The sequence below is a fragment of the Ursus maritimus genome, unplaced genomic scaffold (genome assembly GCF_017311325.1).
Source record: "Ursus maritimus isolate PB19 unplaced genomic scaffold, ASM1731132v1 scaffold_35, whole genome shotgun sequence".
NCBI classification, from domain to species: domain Eukaryota; kingdom Metazoa; phylum Chordata; class Mammalia; order Carnivora; family Ursidae; genus Ursus; species Ursus maritimus.
The window spans coordinates 7,416,779-7,435,647 of record NW_024426119.1 but is presented as its reverse complement, the minus strand read 5'-3'; the positions used below and the strand labels follow the sequence as shown (position 1 = coordinate 7,435,647).

The 18,869-nt window shown below is 58.2% G+C and overlaps 1 protein-coding gene across 1 annotated transcript in view; it reads right to left on the bottom strand.

The window, feature by feature from the left end:
• Positions 1-14,550: 14,550 nt before the first annotated feature.
• The window catches only part of VPS18 (VPS18 core subunit of CORVET and HOPS complexes), an 8,945-nt gene continuing 4,626 nt past the window's right edge, over positions 14,551-18,869 (bottom strand). The window contains exons 4-5 of the mRNA XM_040620480.1: positions 16,860-18,733; positions 14,551-15,902 (exon numbers count right to left, since the gene is read on the bottom strand). Coding sequence (XP_040476414.1) covers positions 15,177-15,902; positions 16,860-18,733 — 2,600 coding nt within the window. The 3' untranslated portion in view covers positions 14,551-15,176. The remainder of the gene's footprint in view (positions 15,903-16,859; positions 18,734-18,869) is intronic.

Genomic DNA, 18,869 nt, shown 5'->3' with positions numbered 1-18,869 from the left:
GCTACGGTCAGCGAGGCCAAAGGGAACACCATAGTTCACTCCTGATGCCCATGGGATGTGGGGATGAAACTGCGGCTCATGAAAACAAATGCGATGACCTTGGGAACCAGGGTTCAGAGAGGGAGTGGGGCTTCAGGGGTCAAAAGAGGCTTTGTGGGAGAGGGGGACTGCACTGAGCCTGGCTGGAAAAAAGAGTGGAACTTAGAAAAGAGAGGGCATTCCCAGCAGGGAGAATGGAGAGAGGAAAAGGATCAGGGTGGAAATGGCGTAGGAAGAGCTGGAACAGATTTCACACGTGGTGGGTGGGACATGAGGTTAGATAGCTCGGGTTTGGGGACCCAGCAGGCATATTCGGACTCGACTGAGAGGCAGTCAGGAACCTGTGGGCTCTAGAGCTGAGGCGGGCGTTCTGGCAGTGGCATACAAGGTGGTCTAGAGCGGGGAGGTCCAAAGGGAAGACCAGAGGCAGCTAGGAGCCTTTCTGCACCTCTGGCTGGGGGTCAGGTGTGCACTGACGCCTGGGTCCTGCCCTTGAGATGGCTGGCCACCTGAGAATGCCAGACCCCTGATGACCTGCATAGGGAGCCCTGCAAACATGACCAGTGTCAGGGCTCCCCAGCTCCAATACTGAGGATGGGGGCCACTCTGGCCATGCCACTTCCCCTGCCAGTTCTCCCCACTTCCTCCTTTTACTCTCAGAGGCCCGAGGCTCTGCATGGGAGCCCAGACTTGCCTAGAAGAGGATAAAGGGTTGGATCAGGCCCGGGTGCATCTAACCTCAGGCCTGGAACGCACAAAGGGAATCCATAAGCTCAGGGTGAGGGGAGTTCTCAAGGCCACCTAGACCACCTAGACGAACCCCATGTTCTGTAACCAAGAGCTTGAATACCTCCAGGGATTGGATCCTCACCCTGGCTCCAGGCTGAGCCTGCAGTTTAGATAGTTCTGGTGATAGAAAGTACATCCACTTATTGATCCAAAAGTCCCGCTGTGGTCAGTGTGGCCTGGTGGCATGGGAGGGCTCTGTTTGAGCTGGGCCTCGCTCAGGGGCTTCTGGAATGGCGCTGCCAGAGGTAGGGTCCCCCAGCCTCCTGGATCTGGGGCGGTTCTGCAGGATCCTGTGGGCCCCCTGCTGCGCCTGCTTGGCGCCCTGGGCTGGGGCAGTTTAAGCGTGAGAAGCCTGGGTCAGTTCCCAGCTCAGCCCGGGGGTGGGGCAGCCAGGGTGAGGCCAGCCCTGGTCAGCCCTTCTCAGCCTCACCGGGGAGGCCAGGCTCAGGTCAGCCTGTCGCAAGGGCCGTCCCTCCCCAGGCTGAGATCATCGCCCTCCGGCCTCCATGGCAGCCCCCACCCCCAGCTGAGCTCACTGCCCTGGCCCGCTGGGGGACATTGTTGTCTCCCGGGCCCCTCCCCCGGACTCAATGAGCTGTTTGTTGGCATGTCCGGCGCGGGCAAGGGGAGGGCGGGCACAGGGAGCCCGCACACAATGGGGATTCCGTCCATTCTGAGGTGGCTGCGGGAACCAGGCTGGCTTTGTCCCTGGGACCCTCATTCCCACCATTTAGCGGAGCCGGAACTCCAGGCGGAAGGCCCCGTATAAGAACAACAATGTCGTCACCCTGTCTGTGGGGGAGGGTGCTGCAGGCCAGGGCTCCTGGGGCCCAGGGGACCCACAGTCTGGGGCAGCTGGAGGGGCACTTGGGACAGGTCTTAGGGCTGAGGCCGTGCCAGAGATCCGAGGAGAACTCAGGAGGCAGATGGGCGCTCCCCCACCTGCCCTGCCCGGTCGTCAGCAGCCTGTGGCAAGCATGGAAGGGGGCTCCCTGGTCTCACCAGCCATGCTCTGCTCCTCCGGGTGCAAACAAGAGCCCTAAGGTGCAGAAGGGACGAATGCATCCCGTAAGCCCTGTTTGGTGGTGTGCCATGGAGGGACTGAGTTAGGGGCAGCCTGACCCGCAGGCCTTTCTGCATCCGACTTGGGCAAAGAACTTTGCTCAAAGCTGGGCTGAGGCCCATTTGTGGACCACGAGCTTGGCTAGCCTGCCCCTTCGGAAGTGGCGGGGGCTGCTCAGACAACAAGTGTTTATTTTCTAGTGGGGGGGGGGACAGGACGTCATGGCGTTTCCCTCCTGCCTAGTGCTGCAGTGGTTCTCACAGTCTGGGCACTGGTGACATCACCAGCCTTTCCTCCTCAGCCCTGGCCTCCTTGCCTCCCCCTCCCACCCTACCCCATACTCTGGCTGGGCGACACAGTTCTGAAGCTTCTGCTTCCGGTGCGGGCACTTCTGAGCAGGTCCTCATGGAGGATGTGAGCAGCTGGGAAGTACTAGACCATCCCCTTGTCACTGCCCTTGGCATTCAGGCTGAGCCAAGGGTAGCCCCTCTGTGCTCATGCTCCCCAGAATTGTTGGTGTCCCACCCGGGCATGCTCCTAGTGTGATGCTGGCCCTTTAAGGGTCTTGGGAAGCCAGAACAACAGGAAATCCAAACGGCCTCATTAGGCAGCTCGGAGCTCAGCACAGTAATTAGTGCCCTGAAAACAAAACAAGGAAAAGCAGGTGGTGGTGCCCCCCCTCAATCTCGGCTGCCCCCGGCATGGCCTGTTAGTACCCAGAGCTAGGCAGCTGGGATTGGAGCCCCTCCCTTCTAAGCCCCCTCACCCCAAGCTCCTGAAGCCGCCTGCCCACTGCCCAGGCCAAGGGTCAGAGCCTAAGCTTCTGGGGAGCAGGCAGTGGCTTCTGAGCGAACTGTTTCCCCTGGGGAGACTGAAGCCCCAGGGGTGAGCACTGGGGCTTCCCCTCTTCCGCAGCCAGGTGGCCACTTGTCCACAGCATCCTCCACCTGTTTGGAAAATGCTGCGATGGGGGCTGGGAGCTGGGGTGAGCTCCTCTAGCGGGAAAGGGAGACCCCTGGGAAACCCAAGCCAAGAAGGCCCCCTTAGGAGAAGGGAAAAGCCTGCTCTGTGGTCCTGCCTCTCAGGATCTGTGGTGATTCTCCAGGCAGACAGGACCACTTGGGCAGAGGGGATGGTAACCCATAGGCCCTCTGGACAGACCCTGGGGACTTCCCAGCCCCCTCTGTTGGTTAAAAAAAAAAAAAAAAAAGAGGCCTGGTGGGAGGCAAAAAAGGATACTAGTGAGTTCTCCTGAGCCGGGCTGCAGGCCCTGGCTCATTTTATCCTTTCCCCTCCCCGTTGATGCAACTGGAGCCTCGCCTTGTTGCTGACTCCTGAGATATCTCCCTTTATTTGTACAGCTAGGGGAGGGATATACTATGCTCCACTTAAGAAACGAATATTCATTCAACAAACATTTATGGAGTAGTTGCTATACTCCCTACACTATGCCAGGTGTTCCTGAGAAGGTTTCAGAGAACTCACTGTGATAGCTCATTACAGTCCTTCTCCATCTCTCTAAGTAATCTCTATGCCCAACGTGGGACTTGAACTCACAACCCTAAGATCAAGAGTCACGAGAGCCAGGAGCCCCAGTCCTTCCCTGTCTTGAGAAGGCCTTCAAGTGGAGGGACTATGGCTCTCTTCAGGTGTGTATCTCCCCATAGACCTAGCATGTAGGTGACTGCTGCAAGTTTATGAACAATTAAAAATGAACCAGGAATGGTCATTTACCATGTTACTTACCGTGTAAGTTTACCAGCAGCAGCATCCTGACAAGGCCCCCAGCCCTTGGTGATAATCATAGCTCCTGTGCTCAGAGCCCAGACCTCCAGGAGGGCCCTAGGCTTTGTGTAAGGGCTGAGGACATATGGGGAAGGAACCTCGAGTCCTCCTGAGAATAGAGCTGGCTATGACCCTGGGATGTGGGGAGCAGTTGCCTGGGTTACCGGCTATGTGAGGAAGGGGGACGCTGAACAGGAGAGCTGGGCAGGTTGGGTGTGGAAGGTGGCCAGCCTATGGCCGGTGAATGGGGCTGTAATTAAGCTGTGGGTAGGTTTCTGGTCACAGAGCCTGTTGGCTGAGAACAAAGGCCGCAGACTTCATTGCCCAAGGGGAAGAGAAGGAGCAGAGGGAAGGGGCAGCGGTAACCCAGAGCCTCCTATCAGGTTGGTCAGGGAACTCTGCAGGCATCTCAGAGGCCATCAGCTAGATGGGGGGAAATTTCTGAGGGGCTTCAATCTGGAACTGAGGGGCCGGTGCTGATGGTAGAGGTGGAAGGGACCAGCCAGCGACCAAAGCGTCACAGGGTCATGGAACAGGGGTTTCTCAGCCCTGACTACACTACAAGAATCACTTGAGCAGATCCCTAGAGATTTTGACATAATTGTTCGGAAAAGGGGCCTAGGAGGCACTGGTATTTTCTAAAAGCTCCCTAAATGACCCATTGCGCCCCCAGGATTGAGAACCACTTCTCCCGGGGAGCAGAGGGCCCTGCTTTAAATCCTAGGGTCTCATTGGCCCCTCCCCAGAGCCTACAGTGCTCAGAGGCCACACCCACTGGACCAAAGAGAGCAAGTGCCCTGGGGAAATGGGCAACAGAGTCCGGTCCGCTTGGGGGTGGAGCCTTTGGAGCAGCCCTCCCCTTCTTGGACCCCCAATCCCAGTGGAAAGTTACCCAGGGAAGCAACCGCGGGGCAGATAAGGAGAGAAGCCTGGGGGGGAGGGGTGTCCGTGGGGTGCCCTTGGCCTCTCCAGGCCCCCTAGCAGGGACCCCGCCGCCTAACCCTCTAGGCCCCCAGGCCCCGGGGACAGCGCCCCCGGAGAACAGGCCGGGGACTGGAAGGGAAGAGAGGTAGACTCGAAGCACCTGAGCTGATGGGGCCTGATCCCGCTCGGGACGTGCGCGCTCCTGAATCATTTCCCGGATACAGCTCAACGGCCCAGACTTCAAGGTTTTGGGGGGGAAATCTTTTTTCCAAGTTCCTCGATCTGTCATCCCCCTCCCCCGCCGGCCGGATAGGCCTGGACCAGTGTCCTCTCTCGGCTCCCCCTCAGCCTCCCAGCTCGGGCTTCTCCACTGAACTCCCTGGACATTGTTTCCCGCCTCAGGAAGTCTCTGATGCCCTGCGCTGGATTTTGTTTTCCTTGTTATCGGGACAACTAATATTTTTTCCTGTGCGGAAAAAAAAAAAAAGATTTTCCCAAGCAGATTACAGCTGTCAGTGAGGGGGGAGGGGGCTGGAGGTTGAGCCCTCCCTTCACCCGCCCCTTCTGCCACCCTTACAGGGCTGAGCTTTTGAATGAAGGAGGAAGCACTGGCCCCAGAGCCTGCCCCGGCCAATTGGAGCTGGGGCAACTCTGGCCCTGGCCTTGGCAGAAGTCAGACCCCCGCCCTCTGCCTGTGGGGCCCCTGCTCCCCGCTAAGAGGGCTGACCTGTGGCTGTGTCATATTTCCAAGGACAGGGAGAGGGTCTTGAGCTGGCCTTCTCTCTGGGGAACTGAAAAGGCCGGCCACCCCGCAGTGGCAGCAAGGCAGGACCTGAAGAGAGACACCCTGGGAGGAGCGGGTGCACACAGGAGACCCAGCTCTGTGGAACTACGTGACTTTGGGCCATTCCCTCTCCTCCCTGTGCCTCAGGCTCCTCCCCTCCACCAGGGACATATTGATAGCTACTTCGCCTATCTCAAGGGTTCTGCTGGGACAATGCAGATGAGATAAGGAATATGATTCAGTGGCAGAGGTTCCTCTGACTCAGGTCAAAAGGGTTAATGGCAGGTGTCTCAGTTCAGTACCTTGTGAGCTGCACGAGGCCCCAAAGCCAGCAGGACCAGAAAACAGAGGCTGTCCCTGAGCAGGCTGTTGGATCGACACACCCGGGTGTGCATGCACACAGGCACACGAACGTGAAACACACACACACATACGCGGGCCTGTGCATTCTTCCTTGATAAGTGCTCCCTTTCTGCCCGGGGTGTTGTGGCTCTAGGGACAGGCTGCTGGGGTCTTTTGGGGCAGGGAGCTGTGGCATGACCACCACTGCAACAAAAGAGACTTTCCGAAGATGACTGAGGTTCTTTTCAAGTTAACGACAACAAATAGAAGAGTTTCAGATGTGGGTTACTCAACTGTTCGTGATTCGCAAAGCCCCCCCATGCCCTGTACCCTCCTGCAAGGTGGGATGGTCTGCCATCAGTGCAGTGGGCTCCTTGGTGGGCTGAGGGCAGGAGTGAGCAAGGCCGTCTGTCAGGAGGTGGGAGGAAATAGGATGATTTCCATTTAAACTTACTTTCTATCTAAAAAAAAAATTGAGCTTTAATAATATTTCATACAGGTTTTGACTCTAGTGCGTAATTTATGCATGAATGTTCATAATCAAAACAGTTTGGAAACCACTACCCTGGGAGACCCAAGCCCTGTGAAGGCTTTATATCCTATCAGAAGCCCGGTTCAGACCGGGTGCTGGGTGAGGGAAGGGAGCTGTGGAGGAGGGGCTGAGGAGCTCTGGGTACAGGATTGCTGGGGCCCTGTCAGATTCCCGGATGCCACCAGCAGTGTGGACCTTCCTGGCCACCCTGTGGCCTCCCTTCTCCCTGCCTACGCTTTCAGGCCTGCTTAAGCCCCTGTAGGGCTCTAGGACCTTTGACTGCCATGCTTCCTGCAGGGGAGAGAGTGGTCCTGTGTGACACTCCCCTAACCCCCTGGAAGCTGGCTAAAGTGCGGCCGGGGTCCCCGTAGCTGCCCTGTATGTTGTGTCACCCCAGGAGAAAAGTCCCTGGCGGGAGGCGGCCTTCTGCCGGGAGGCTGTTTCCTCAACCAGCCAAGGTAAGAAGTGGGGGATTTCCAGTCCTGTCCACGGGGCTGACTTTAGTACTGGGGGCTCCTCTCCTCGCTCATGCAGCCCAGACCAGGGTGAGGACAGAAACTCCGGTGTTAGGCCCGCTTATTGGCAGATGGGTGTGAGGGAGAGCAGTCAGCTAAGCCCACAAGCCTGCAGATGCTGCTCCCTGCCTCTGAGGGAGCTGAGCCCACCATGCCACCCCAGGGCTACACCTGGGACCGGCAGGAACCCAGCCCTGGAAGACCCCGACAGACATGTTGGTGGGGAGGGGGTGCTGGAAATCCAGAGCCACGCTTACTCATGGGCCTGTGGGGAATGACTCAAATTGATAAATGCCCCTGCCTAACCCCAGCCAACCCTGGTTCTGGTGGTAAGGGGAATGACAGCTCTCCATCTCACCCTTGAAGCCTCCCCTAACTGGCCGATACTTCCAAGGATGCTGGAGTCAAAGGAGCCACTGTGAGCTCCTTAGGCGGGGGCCAGAAGCCTTACATTCCAGACATCCTGCCCTGAAAGCATGACCCCTAGGAATGGGAAGCCGTACCCTAACAGCATTCCCTGTATTCCTGGACAGTGGTCAGCTGAGCAGGGAAGGCAGGTGCAATCCGGGGGGGGGGGTGCGCTGAGTGGAGAGAGAGGTAGGCACTTGTGGTAACCTGGTGATGGTGGTACAATGCCCCAGCTCCAGTGTGGTTCTGCTCAGGCCCAGATGCGGGCTTAAGACACTAGACTCGGGGTGCCTGGCTGGCGCGGCCGGTGGAGCATGCAACTCGTGATCTTCAGGGGGTGCAAGTTCAAGCCCCACACTGGGTGTAGAGATTACTTAAAAAGAAATAAAATCTTAAAAAAAGAAAGAAAGAAAGAAACAAACAAACAAACAAACAACTGGACTCTAACTCCACCTTCATGGAGATTCTCCTGTGCCTCAGACGCTTGCGAGTTTTATTTCATTACTTGGCTCGTATGTATTTGCTGTGTGCACATGTGTCTGTGTTTCACGTACACATACACATGCTTGCAGCTTGTGTGATTGAGGCATGCCAGGTGGAGGAATAGGCTGGGACTCATGCGAAGTCCCTGAGTGGGAGAGTGAGAGGTGAAATCATAAATCCAGCCACCACCAATGCAGGCTAGCAACACGCCATGATGTGTGTGTTTGTGTGTTACCATCCATCTACACAGCAACCAGTCTTCCGAGGATGGTGCAATGAGCACATCCAGACATCTAGGTCAGGATTTGAACCCAGGTCAGTCTAAGGCCACGCCAGAGATCTCTCTACCAGGCTCTGTTGGCAAAGTCTTCCTTAATTACCCTCCATTGATCCTTGTCTCTGAGACCCTGGCTGCCCTGGTCTGAGGTCACAGGCCTTTCCCCTCTCCTTCTTTCCTCCCCTCCAGTCCAGGTGGCAAAACAAAGCCTCTTCAAGGCCGCTTGGAGCCCAGGATGCTGTGCCCAGACCTTCACATCTAGCCTGTCCCCAGTTCAGAGAGGGTCTGGCTGGCCCTGGGCGGGATCAGCTAGGGCTGAGCTTGGGCAGCTGTTTACAGTAAACAGAAAGCTCCTGAGGAAGGAAGAAGGGGAGGGGCTGGGGTCGCCATGGAGACAGGGACTGAGCCGCAGGGCCTCAGGCCTGATCCACTAGCACTGCTAATGCATCCCTTCCCCTTCTAGAGCTGAGGAGGCCCAAAGAAGGTCCAGTCAGGGCAGCCTGAGCAGGAGAGGCAGGGGCGGGTAGGCTGGGCCTCAGAGCTGTGCCCACCGAGAACACACTGCCACCTCATTATGTATTTCAACTTACTATTAACAACAACTAATGTTTATTGACGTCAGGTCCTTGAGAATATGTTTTCTTATTTAAACCCTAACAACAACCAGGAGGTAGGTTCAATAGTCTCTAATTTATAGACGAGGAAATCAAAATTTAGAAAGATTAAGCCATTTGTCAAGGTCACAGAGCTTATAAGTGACAGAGCAAAAATGTTGGATCAAAAACTCTATTTAGCCAGGCAGGTAGGAGATGAGCTAGCTGGTAACGCTCTGAGTCCCTCAACCGATGGGGAAACTGAGTCCCTTGGATACCAAGGGGACTTTCCCAGGCTTCTGGCGTTAGTCAAAGAGATTGCTGGGGACAGAACCCATGTGTTCCAGCCCTAACCACTAGACCACACGGCTTCTCCATGGCTTGAGCTGGGAAGGTCCAAAGAGAAACTCCCTTTCCAGCCCCAGCCTGGAGTGTAGACTCTTCCCCAGCTAACAGGCTGCCCCTGTGGAGGCCAGGCTGGGCCAGGGTGCCGTGGGGGATGCTGGGGGGTTTCTGCCCACACATATGGTTTCCAGATTCCAGGGGATGAAAAGGAGGCCCTTTGGGGCGGAAATGGGGGATGTGTGATGACAAATTTAGACTGATTGCTTAAAAAAAAAAAAAAAAAAGAAAGGCCAAGAAACCCTAAAAAATAAAAGCAAAAATTCCGCTAGAAAACCAAAGGGAATATTTGATTGTGAAACTGAGCTGCCGTGAGGTGCAGCACGGTTTAATGTGGAACAGTATGAAGGGTCCTTTCAACTTTGCGCAGAGGCTGGAGGGAGAGGAGGCTCTGTCTGCTGTTCTTGGCTTGGCCTGCTGAGTTCTGGGACAGAAATGAAGTCAAGCAAGACAGCTGGGAGGATGCCTGGAGTTCAGGAGTACTTGTTGAAGGCAATCTCCTATAAGGCTTGGGCCCTTCAGGTAGCTAGACTCCAAGGGTCTTCCCTGCTGGCTTATGGCCCAGGGTCCCCCCTGCTCCAGTAAGGAGCCACCCCAGGGGATGCTCCAGCTGGCCTGTACCAGAGAGCATGTGAAAGGATGAGCTGTAAGGTGGGGGTTTGGGGTATCTCTGAGTTCCAGCCTTAAAGGGAAATGGCCAAGAACAGAAGGTAAAAGAGAGGACAGCTGCCTGGAATTCTGGTCTGCAGCAGGCCCAAGGGGTCAAAGGTCAAGGGGGGGACAAGGGGGACTTCCTGAGGCTCCCAGGGGAGTGCCAGCCAGCCAGCCAGCCAGGCTGTTGTGCAAGCTCGGGCTGGACCACGAGGGCAGGCTGGCAGAGGAGGCACGCCTGGCCCAGCCCCCTCCACCGATCCTATCTGTTCCGTGGAGCAAGAGTAGTGTCCTCTCTCCTCCAGAAACCGGGACCCCACTCCCCAAGGCAGCACTCCTGTCCCACCTCAGGGGCCATGTTCTATATGGCTGAGGGATTCCTCTCTCACACTCATACTGAGTCTCTTCCCAGAACCGCCATCTTTTGAGAAACCAGAAGAGCCTTCTCAAGCAAGCCTCTTTCTTCCAATCCCACCCTGATTCCCAAAGAGGAGATCAGAGGGGTTTGTGCGGGAAGAGCCACGATAGGGCTTACAGAGTCCCAGCCCCTGAGGGACGAGGCACAGAATGACGTGGAAGAGAAACAAGCCAACAGGAATGGCTCAGGGGCCCCGTGCTAGGCTAACCTCGCAGGTGTGCTGCACTGTTCTTGGGCCTCCAAGTTGTTCTCTTCATTCGCATTTTAGACTGAAGAAATTGAAGTTCTGAGGGGATGATTAAACTGACAGCTGGTAAACGGCAGAGACTTACACTTGTTCTTTCCAGATCACCTCCCTGTCCCTCAGCTCAACGCCCTTTAGCTGGAGAGGGAGAGCCAGCACAGTGAAGCCTAGGACAGTGTTTGGCTCCTGACGGGCACAGGGGTCACTGGTGACTGATGGTGAGTCTTACGGAGAAGGGACAGGATGCTGGCTGGAGCTTCACGTCAGCCCCTGGTTTCTGCTCTGAAATTCAGCACCTGTAAGATCAGGAGGCAGACTGGCAGCAGTGGTTTGCCAGCATCCTGGCGTCCCACAGAGATTGGGGCAGGGGAGGAAAGGACAGTAAACAGGGGCGTGGGCCTCCCAGCCCAGCGTCCACCAGGGAGGCCCAGCATATCCATCTCAGGCGCGAACACCCACGAAGGCCTTTCTGTGAACAAGAGCAGCTGAGGTCTCTGCCGCACTGAGCTTCGGGAGGCATGGTCTAGGTAGCTCAGGTCCTGGGCTGGTGAGAAGCCAGAGGATCTGGTGGGGGAAGTGGGGGAGACCACGTCTGGGCTGCGGGAGGAAGCAGGCTGGAGGCAGAGCTGTGAGACGCGGCGGAGGAGGTGAGCTGCAGATAGACAGCACCTGCCCCGCACCTGGGAAACACAAACAGACTTTTGACTGCGCTGGACCGGGAACCAAGAGCGCACCCAATTTCCTGCAGCCGGACCAGTGCCCCTTCTGTTTTCCTGCGGGGCCTGCCTGGGCTTGTTCTCAGTGGACGCTGGTTGCTGGTCACCAGCGTAAGGCCACCCTAACCTCCCAGTGACCCCGTGGTTCCCACTTCTCAGCTCAAGAGCTACTTCAAGGTGAGAGCTGAGAAACAGCGGAGCAGCCCAGGGAGAGGAAAGCACCCCATCAGAGGGCATTCAGCGAGAAGAACCCTACTCTGTGCCCCCTTTATCAGCCATCCTAGACCCCAGTTTGCCATCTGCCTCAGTTTTCCCTTTTGGAAACAGGGCATGAGAACGGAGTCCCTCTCCTGGTGGCTTCGGTAGGTATAGCTCCCCGAAAAGCATCATCGCCGTGCTCCAGGTGGAGGAGAAAGCTGGGGGCTCTGGCTGCCCGGTCACTAGAACTACCTAGCATCCTCCCTCTAGCCCACTGCCCACGCCAGGCCTGCCTCTGACCACCATTCACCCTCAACCTGCTTCAGGGCCCAGCCTCACTCCACATAATCAAGCTGCCAGCAGGGTCCTTTGTGGTGCTGCTCCCGTGTGGCACTGCCTAGGGGCCCCGCCATGGGGCAACAGATGGACCTATGGTCTCTACAGAACAATGGTGGGGGAGGGGCTCTGGCATCGCCTGCCCCAAACAGGAAGCACTGCATGAGCTTCAAAGAACTGGCAGGGCCAAGGGGCTGAGTGGCTGGAGCCAGTGCCAGGACTGGCGGCTGCCCGAAGAGATGCCTGCCAGCCTCAGGATGCCCAGCCTGCAGTGGGGGTGGGGTTGCAGTGGCCGGGGCAGCTGGGGCTTGGACAGAGGATGCCTCGCGCCCTCCTGGCAGCAGCCTTTGACCTAGAAGCAGGTTGAGAAAAGGGCGCTCCGCCACGAGCAGGCTGTCACCCGGCTCTGCGGCCACTCGCGGGCCAGGCTGCAGGTTCTTTCCCAGGCCACAGTGGGTCTGGCCCTCCAGCAAGCAACCATGAGGGGCAGGGCTGGCACCAAGCCTGCCGCCCACTCCCTGCCTCCTGCTCCCAGCTGCTCTGCTCTGAGCCTTTTCCTCTCCACTTCCTGTTCACACAGGGGGGGGCGGGAAGTGGAGGGAGGAAGCTGGGGGGAGGCGTGTAGGGGGGACCCATTGAATAAAGCCTGTTCACACAGGGGGGGGCGGGAAGTGGAGGGAGGAAGCTGGGGGGAGGCGTGTAGGGGGGACCCATTGAATAAAAGGAATTAACCGTTTCCCTCCTCTGACCTCTGGGAATTTCCGCCTGTGAAAGTGTCTCGAAGAATCTGCAGAGCTGGGGGAGTGGGGAGGAGGTATGCCCCTCTTGGCCCCCTCCCTTGGTGGTGGTGGGGCCAGATAACTCCCTTGGGGCCCCCTCACCTTTTGTTTCCCTGGCGCCAGGGGGACAGTGCCAAGGGCAGCCTGGAGCCTGATAGCCCCAGAGCCCCCTCCCAACAAATGGTGTTGATGAGGGCCCAGCCTACAACTTGAGCCCTGAGGTGGGGGAAGAGGGGAATTCGAGCATTGGTGGTCCTGGGGGAATGAGCTCACACCCACGACGGCCAGGCTTGGAGCCCCGTGCCCTCCCTGTCAGAGCTGGTGCCCTTGGCCCGGCTGCCTTAGGGACAGGAGAAGGGAGGGCCGCCCAGCGGGAAAGCCAGGCCTCAGACACTGGGGCATCACACCCTCCGATGGCCACTCCCCGTGGAGCTGTTTCGGAAGGGAGCCAGTGGTTTCGGGAAGCCAGTCGACAGCGCCCCCTCGTGCCGGCGGACGACTTGGCCAGGCAGCCCCCCAGAGCCCTCTCAAGGGCGCGCCTCAGGAAGCACCTGCTCCCCAGGACCAGTGACCGCCCTGAGTCTCCCCCAGGTGGCTTCCTTGTTTACAGGCCTCCTGTCCTGTTCTCGGCGTCACTGCCTGTGGCCACTCCTCCTATTTCCAGTGACAGCTCCAGGAGCAGCTCATTCATCTTGGTCTCTGCCCACACAGCTGCTCCCCCACCACACCCCCTTCTGGCTCTCCCCAGGCTTAGGGCCAAGGCCCTGAGGGCCTTCTCTCTCCCCTCCATTCCAGGCCTTGCTTGGTTTCCAAGGATCTAAGAGCTGTGGCTTCCCGTTGCCCTGACTCAACAGAACCCCATTCTGTCAGTGCCAAGGAAGCCTGGGGCCTTTTTTCCAGGAACGAGGAAGCAGCCTAGGACCAGATGGGCAGGCTTGGGAGAGGACAGAAGGGGGCAGGGGCACCCCGGGCTGTCTTAGCCAAGTCCTCTGGGAGGAGGAAGCACTAGGGCAGTGTTTGTTTAACTAACATGGATTAGGCACCCACTATGTGCGGAGACAGACAACCCAAGCTGTTCTAAGCAAGTGACCACGCAAGTGGCAGGTCAAAGTTTAGACCTGATACCGACAGTGGGGACGGTACCCCTTAGCCCTCTACTGGGCAGGTCTAGGTTTGAGGGGAGCCCTGAGGCCACATGGGAAGAGGAAGGGGAACAAGAGCCCTCCAAATCTTCTTGGAACAGAAGGACCAAGATTAGGATGCTCTCTACCCACCCAGTGATTATCAACCCCCCACATCTGCTCCCTCTTCCTTCTGGCGGAAGATGAGGAGTCTGAGGCTCATCAAAGATGGGCAGTTTCTAGCCTGACCACTGGCAGAGGCCATGAGGAGACACTTGTTCTAGTGATTGGGGGAACTTGGCAGGGCAAGACTCCACTAGGACTGCACGAGCTAAGAGGCTTTCAAAAGGGCTACTCGGCAGGGGAGAGAAAAGCCTGCAGTCACCAGCTGGGGGCAGGGTCGGGGGGGTTCACCCCAGCTTGATTCCAGGAACACGAGCTTATTTTATTTCAGTCTGGGCAGCTGACAGACCACACCCAGAGAGCCGGGCAGTGGACTGTGAACCCCAGTCCACCGAGCAAAGGGTGCTGTCTGATGTCACAGGAAGGCCTCGATCCAGGACTCTCTAGGGTAACCACAACTAAAAAAGTGTAATCTGGAGGGGGAGGGGCAGATCACAGGAGTTAGATGAGGAAAATATGTATCCCCAAATGCCATGGATGGTGGCAGTGGTGGTCTCAAAGCTAGCAAAAGCTGGGAATGCAAGGATCCAGGCGGGCAGAGGGAAGGGCACGCAGTATCTAGCACACATAGCATGCGTAAGGGCTAGTGAAGGAAGGAAGGATGAAGGCTTAGATTCACAGTGAGGCAGTGCAGACTCCCAGAACATTCTAGGGAGGAACAGACTGAGGAAGCACTAGTGGAGAAAGTGACAAGAAATCAGTGCCTCCCCGTTGCCTGAGTGTGGAGGATTCTGTGGGGAGCAGCACCACCTGCTGGCCAAAGGCAAGAACAGTCCTCGGTCTGAGAGGATGGTGGACCACCCTTCCCAGCGGCAGCCTCCAGCCAGAGAGGATGGAGTTGAGTGACAAGGAAGGAAAAGCTTTCAGGGTCCTGGCAGCCTCCCTGTGGCACCATAGCCCCCCTGGAGACGATTCACACATCCCCCAGGCCGGCATCAACACAAAGCCATCAACTCCAAAGCCCCCAGTGCAGTGCAGGCAGTTTAATGCACCCCACCCCCATCACCAGCTCCCACTGTCCTCCAGAAGGCCCTCTGCCCCAGGGCACCCCCGACACCAGAGCCCCAGAAGGCATACACAAGAGGCGCCCACTACCAGCACCGCCGTCCCCACCCTCCGCGCCCACGACTTGGAGGGGTTGCCTTTTCACTCTGGGACCTAGGGGCAGACATGGGAGAGGACTTCCTCTGAGGGAGAAGGGCCACAGAGTGAAAAGGAAGAACGGTACTCCCGCTCTAGAAGGTGAACAGCATGTCTGTGGGACGTAGAGAGGAGAAGAGGACTGCTGGATGGAGGGGGGACGGTGATGGGGCTGGAATTCTGACTTCTCCAGGCTAAGGCCCTCTACTGGGAGGCAGGCAGACGGCCTGGCGTCACAGCAGCTCTACGGCAGCTCTCAAGAACAGCGCGGAGAGCGGCAGAATGCACTCACAGATGACACCTTACAGGCGACAGCTGTAATTCCACTCTCCCCAACACGGTCATGGCCCAGCGGTCTCCAGACGACAGAGCAAATGGACCACGGTGTGGCTTTCCCAAGAGGGGGCAAGTGCCCTCGACTGCCTGCCCACCCAGTGGGGCAACATCCTCCTTCCTACAGCCAACTGAGGTGCTCCTCCTCGTAGCGCTGGGGGTCAATGAAGGGCCGGTCAATGGAGCGGATCATCAGCTCCCCACAGTACACGCACTCGGCGGCCACCAGTTCATCGAGGTCAGCCTTGAGCTGTTCCCGACTGGGCCCCGCCGTCGCAGCCCCACCCTCGGCATCCTTGGCACGGGCAGAGCCCTTGGTAGGGGCCGGAGCAGCCCCCAACTTCCGCTGCAGCTCCTCGAGCCGGGCCTGCTTGTAGGCCGGCAGGCCAGGCCGCACGGCCTGCAGCAAGCAGTCAGCATGGAACATGTGGCCACAGAGGAAAAGGTAGAAAGGGCGGTTGAGCAGGGGGAAGTCGCAGGTGGCACACTTGTCCTGGGGCTCCACCGTGCCATAGCGGCCCCGCAGCTCCTGCAGGTCTCGCCGGATGCGCTGGGCACTGGCGGTGGCCTCTTCCATCTCCCGCTGCAGCTCCTGGATGTGGTGGTTGTAGGCCTTGAGCGAGCTGCAGATCGCCTCCTTGAAGTGGTCGATGGTGACGAAGTCAGGAAAGAAGGGCAGCACGTCTTCGATCTTGAGCAGGGGGCAGCTGGCCAGGCAGGCCATGGCCGTCTGCACGTCCTCCTCCTCCTGCACCACGTGCCGAGCGATCTTCAGCCACAGCTTCTTACGCAGTTCCTCGTCGTCCTCGGGCAAGTCAGCGCACTGTTTGGCCAGGTCCACGTCGACCTGTGGGGAGACCGCGAGCGGAAGGGTCGAGCCCCCTGCCCCCCGGGATAGACACTGGGGGACACACAGATGCCCAGGGAGAATCTGGGCCCCAGGAGAAGCCCCAAGGCAGGATCCCCTGACAGCAAGCAAGATGCAGCTTCTAGGGCCCAGGATAGGAACCTGTCTCAGTGATGCGCCTGTCCCTGTCACCGCTTTGTAGAAGCTACTTACAGTGAGGGGACTTTGGCAAATTTAAAAATGACCTGGGGAGCATATTCACAATACAGATTTTTGGGCCTTACCCTCAGACTTTCTAATTCAGTAAGTCCTGGGTTCAAACCCAGGAATTCACATTTTTTAAATTAAATTTTTTTTTTAAGATGTATTTATTTGACAGAGAGAGAGAACACAAGTAGGCAGAGGCCAGGCAGAGGGAGAGGGAGAAGCAGGCTCCCCACTGAACGGAGAGCCTGACGTGGGGCCTGATCCCAGAACCCTGGGATCATGACCTGAGCTGAGGGCAGACACTTAACCCACTGAGCCACCCAGGCGCCCCAGGAATTCACATTTTAACGTAACTCAGCCCCCTCCCCACCGGCGGTTGTGACTATAATGCGATCGCTAGCACCTACGTAGAACTTACCTGCAGGGCTGGCCCCATTCTGAGTGCTTTTCGTATACACTACTCTCATCAACCCTAGGAGGGAAGTAACTAGAACATTATCCCATTTGTGGCCGAATGATCTGAGGCAAAGAGAGGGTCAGAAATCAGCTGAGGTCACACAGCCTAGTAAGCGGCAGAACCAGATTTCAAACCCTGACCTCGGAGTCCGCGTTCTTAACCTCTGCACTACAGCACCTCTCCGCCGGAGGAGCCGGCGCCCTCCAGCCACAGCCCCCACTCCAAACCCGCGGCTCTGACATGACTGCTCTCCAGGCCCCTGTCCTGGATGGGGTCAAAACGCATCGGCTCACCTGCAGGGCCAGGTCCACAGCCTCCTCATACAGCTCTAGGACCTTGTAGACATGGACACAGGCACGGTGGTGGCCGTGCTCAGCGCAGAGCCGCAGCGCGTACTTGAGGTCGTAATGCACACGGTGCGGGCTGGCGCCGGCCTGCTCGAGGTAGGCCAGCAGTGAGGCCGGCTGGCCTCGGGCGTACAGCGACAGCAGGTAGTTGTGAATCGCCTGCTCCGTCTCGCCGAGCACGTTCACGCAGAACTCCATGTAGCGGATGGCCTGGCTCACCTGCTGGGCCTCGCCACCCTGGCTGTAGTTCACCAGGGCGGGGATGAGCTGCCGGGCATCCAGCCGGCTGCCCAGCTCAATCCAAGCATCCACCAGCTGGCGGGGGATGTGACGAATGAGGATGGGTGAGAACTTGTAGAAGAGCTGGGGGTCACGGTGGCGGGCAAGCACAGCCAGGGCCTCCTCGTAGGCCTCATGCTGGCAGTGGTACGCCACCACGCGCTCGTAGTCCTGCATGATCACGGCGAAGTACACCATGTGTTCTGTGTCCCCGTGGCTGGCAAGCAGTTCGTGGATGGAGGCCCGGCTGGCGAAGAGCCACTCCTTGTGGCGGGGGCTGCTGAGGAAGGACCGGAAGCGCTCCCGTGTTTCCCGGTATAAGTTCAGGGCCTCAGGATCACCCTGTAGTGCTCCGAGCCGGCTCAGGTAAAGCTCCGTCAGCCAGGTGGTAAGCAGTGTGGCCTGGGTACGCTCGGCTGGTTTCAGACCGGCCAGTTTTCGCTGCAGGAACTCAGCCAGAGCCTCCTCCTGTCGGGCCTCCAGGAACTTGAGGGCGATCTCCTCAAAGTAGCTCTGGGTCAGGGCGTAGCAGCGGGCACTCTCCAAGTAACGACGCTGGCGAAAGCAGAAATCGGCCTCCCGGGCCAGGACTGTGTCCAGGCAGTCAGGTCGCTCTCGACAATACTCTTTGGCCAGGTCGAAGCGGTTCATGTCCAGGTAGGTGCGCCAAACATCCCGGGCCTCCCGTTGCACATGGTAGCGGAAGACGGCACGCTCAGTGTAGGTCCACAGGTGGCCCGTGGAAGAGTCCTTCACCATGTGCTTCAGGGGCCCAAACTTCTCCAGGAAGTGATCCCGCAGCACCACCTGCCCCGTCAGCGTGCACACTGCCTCCACCCGGTCAGCCAGCAGCAGTAGGAAGTGGAACTGGGTCAGGACGATAGCCAGGGGCGGGCTCGCCCCCGGACCTACCCCCTCTGGGTACTCCCAGACTCGTTCCTCGCTCAGCAGGGAATCCGGACGCCCGCAGTCCAGTGCTCCATACAACACACCGTCCCCCATCATCCAGGCAAAGGCCCGAGGTGCGGAGCGCAACTTGGGGGTATAGAAGGCCAACTCACTGTAGCCCAGACTGCTGGGGAACTCGCGGAATGGGGGTGGGTGGTCCGCATAGGCAGCAAAGAGGCCCGAGAAGCCCTGGGCCTCAGCTCCCTCTGCGGCTCGACCTATGAACTGGAAGAGGCGCTGCCGGGTGGTGGCGATAACAAAGCCACGCCCATCGGGGCCCCGCTCAGCCTCGAGGGAGCACACAGGTGCTGGACCCCCTTCTTCGTTTAGTACGTACAATGGGCGGAAGTAGAGATCTGGAGCAGGGCCAAAAAGCCCACCTTCGCTGGCTGAGAGCTCTGCTTCGAAGATCTGGCCTTGGGCGGTGCCGACCAGGATGGGGCCTGTGCTGCTCTCGGTGCCCAGTGCCTTGTTCCAGCCCACACTCTCCACCAGTTGCCCTTTCCAGCGTGCCAGTGGCCGTACCTTCTGTCCATTACGGTTCACATAGAGGACCTCAGTGCTGCTCAGAGCAATTAGCAGGTGAGAGCCTGGAGTCGGGGAGAGCACAGCACCCTATAGAATGCTGCCATTCCCACCCTTAGCCTCCTCCCTGCCCCCACCACTCTCAGATCCCACCCGCCGCGGCAGTGACTTATGCTCGGATCAACTACCCCTCCGACCCCAGAT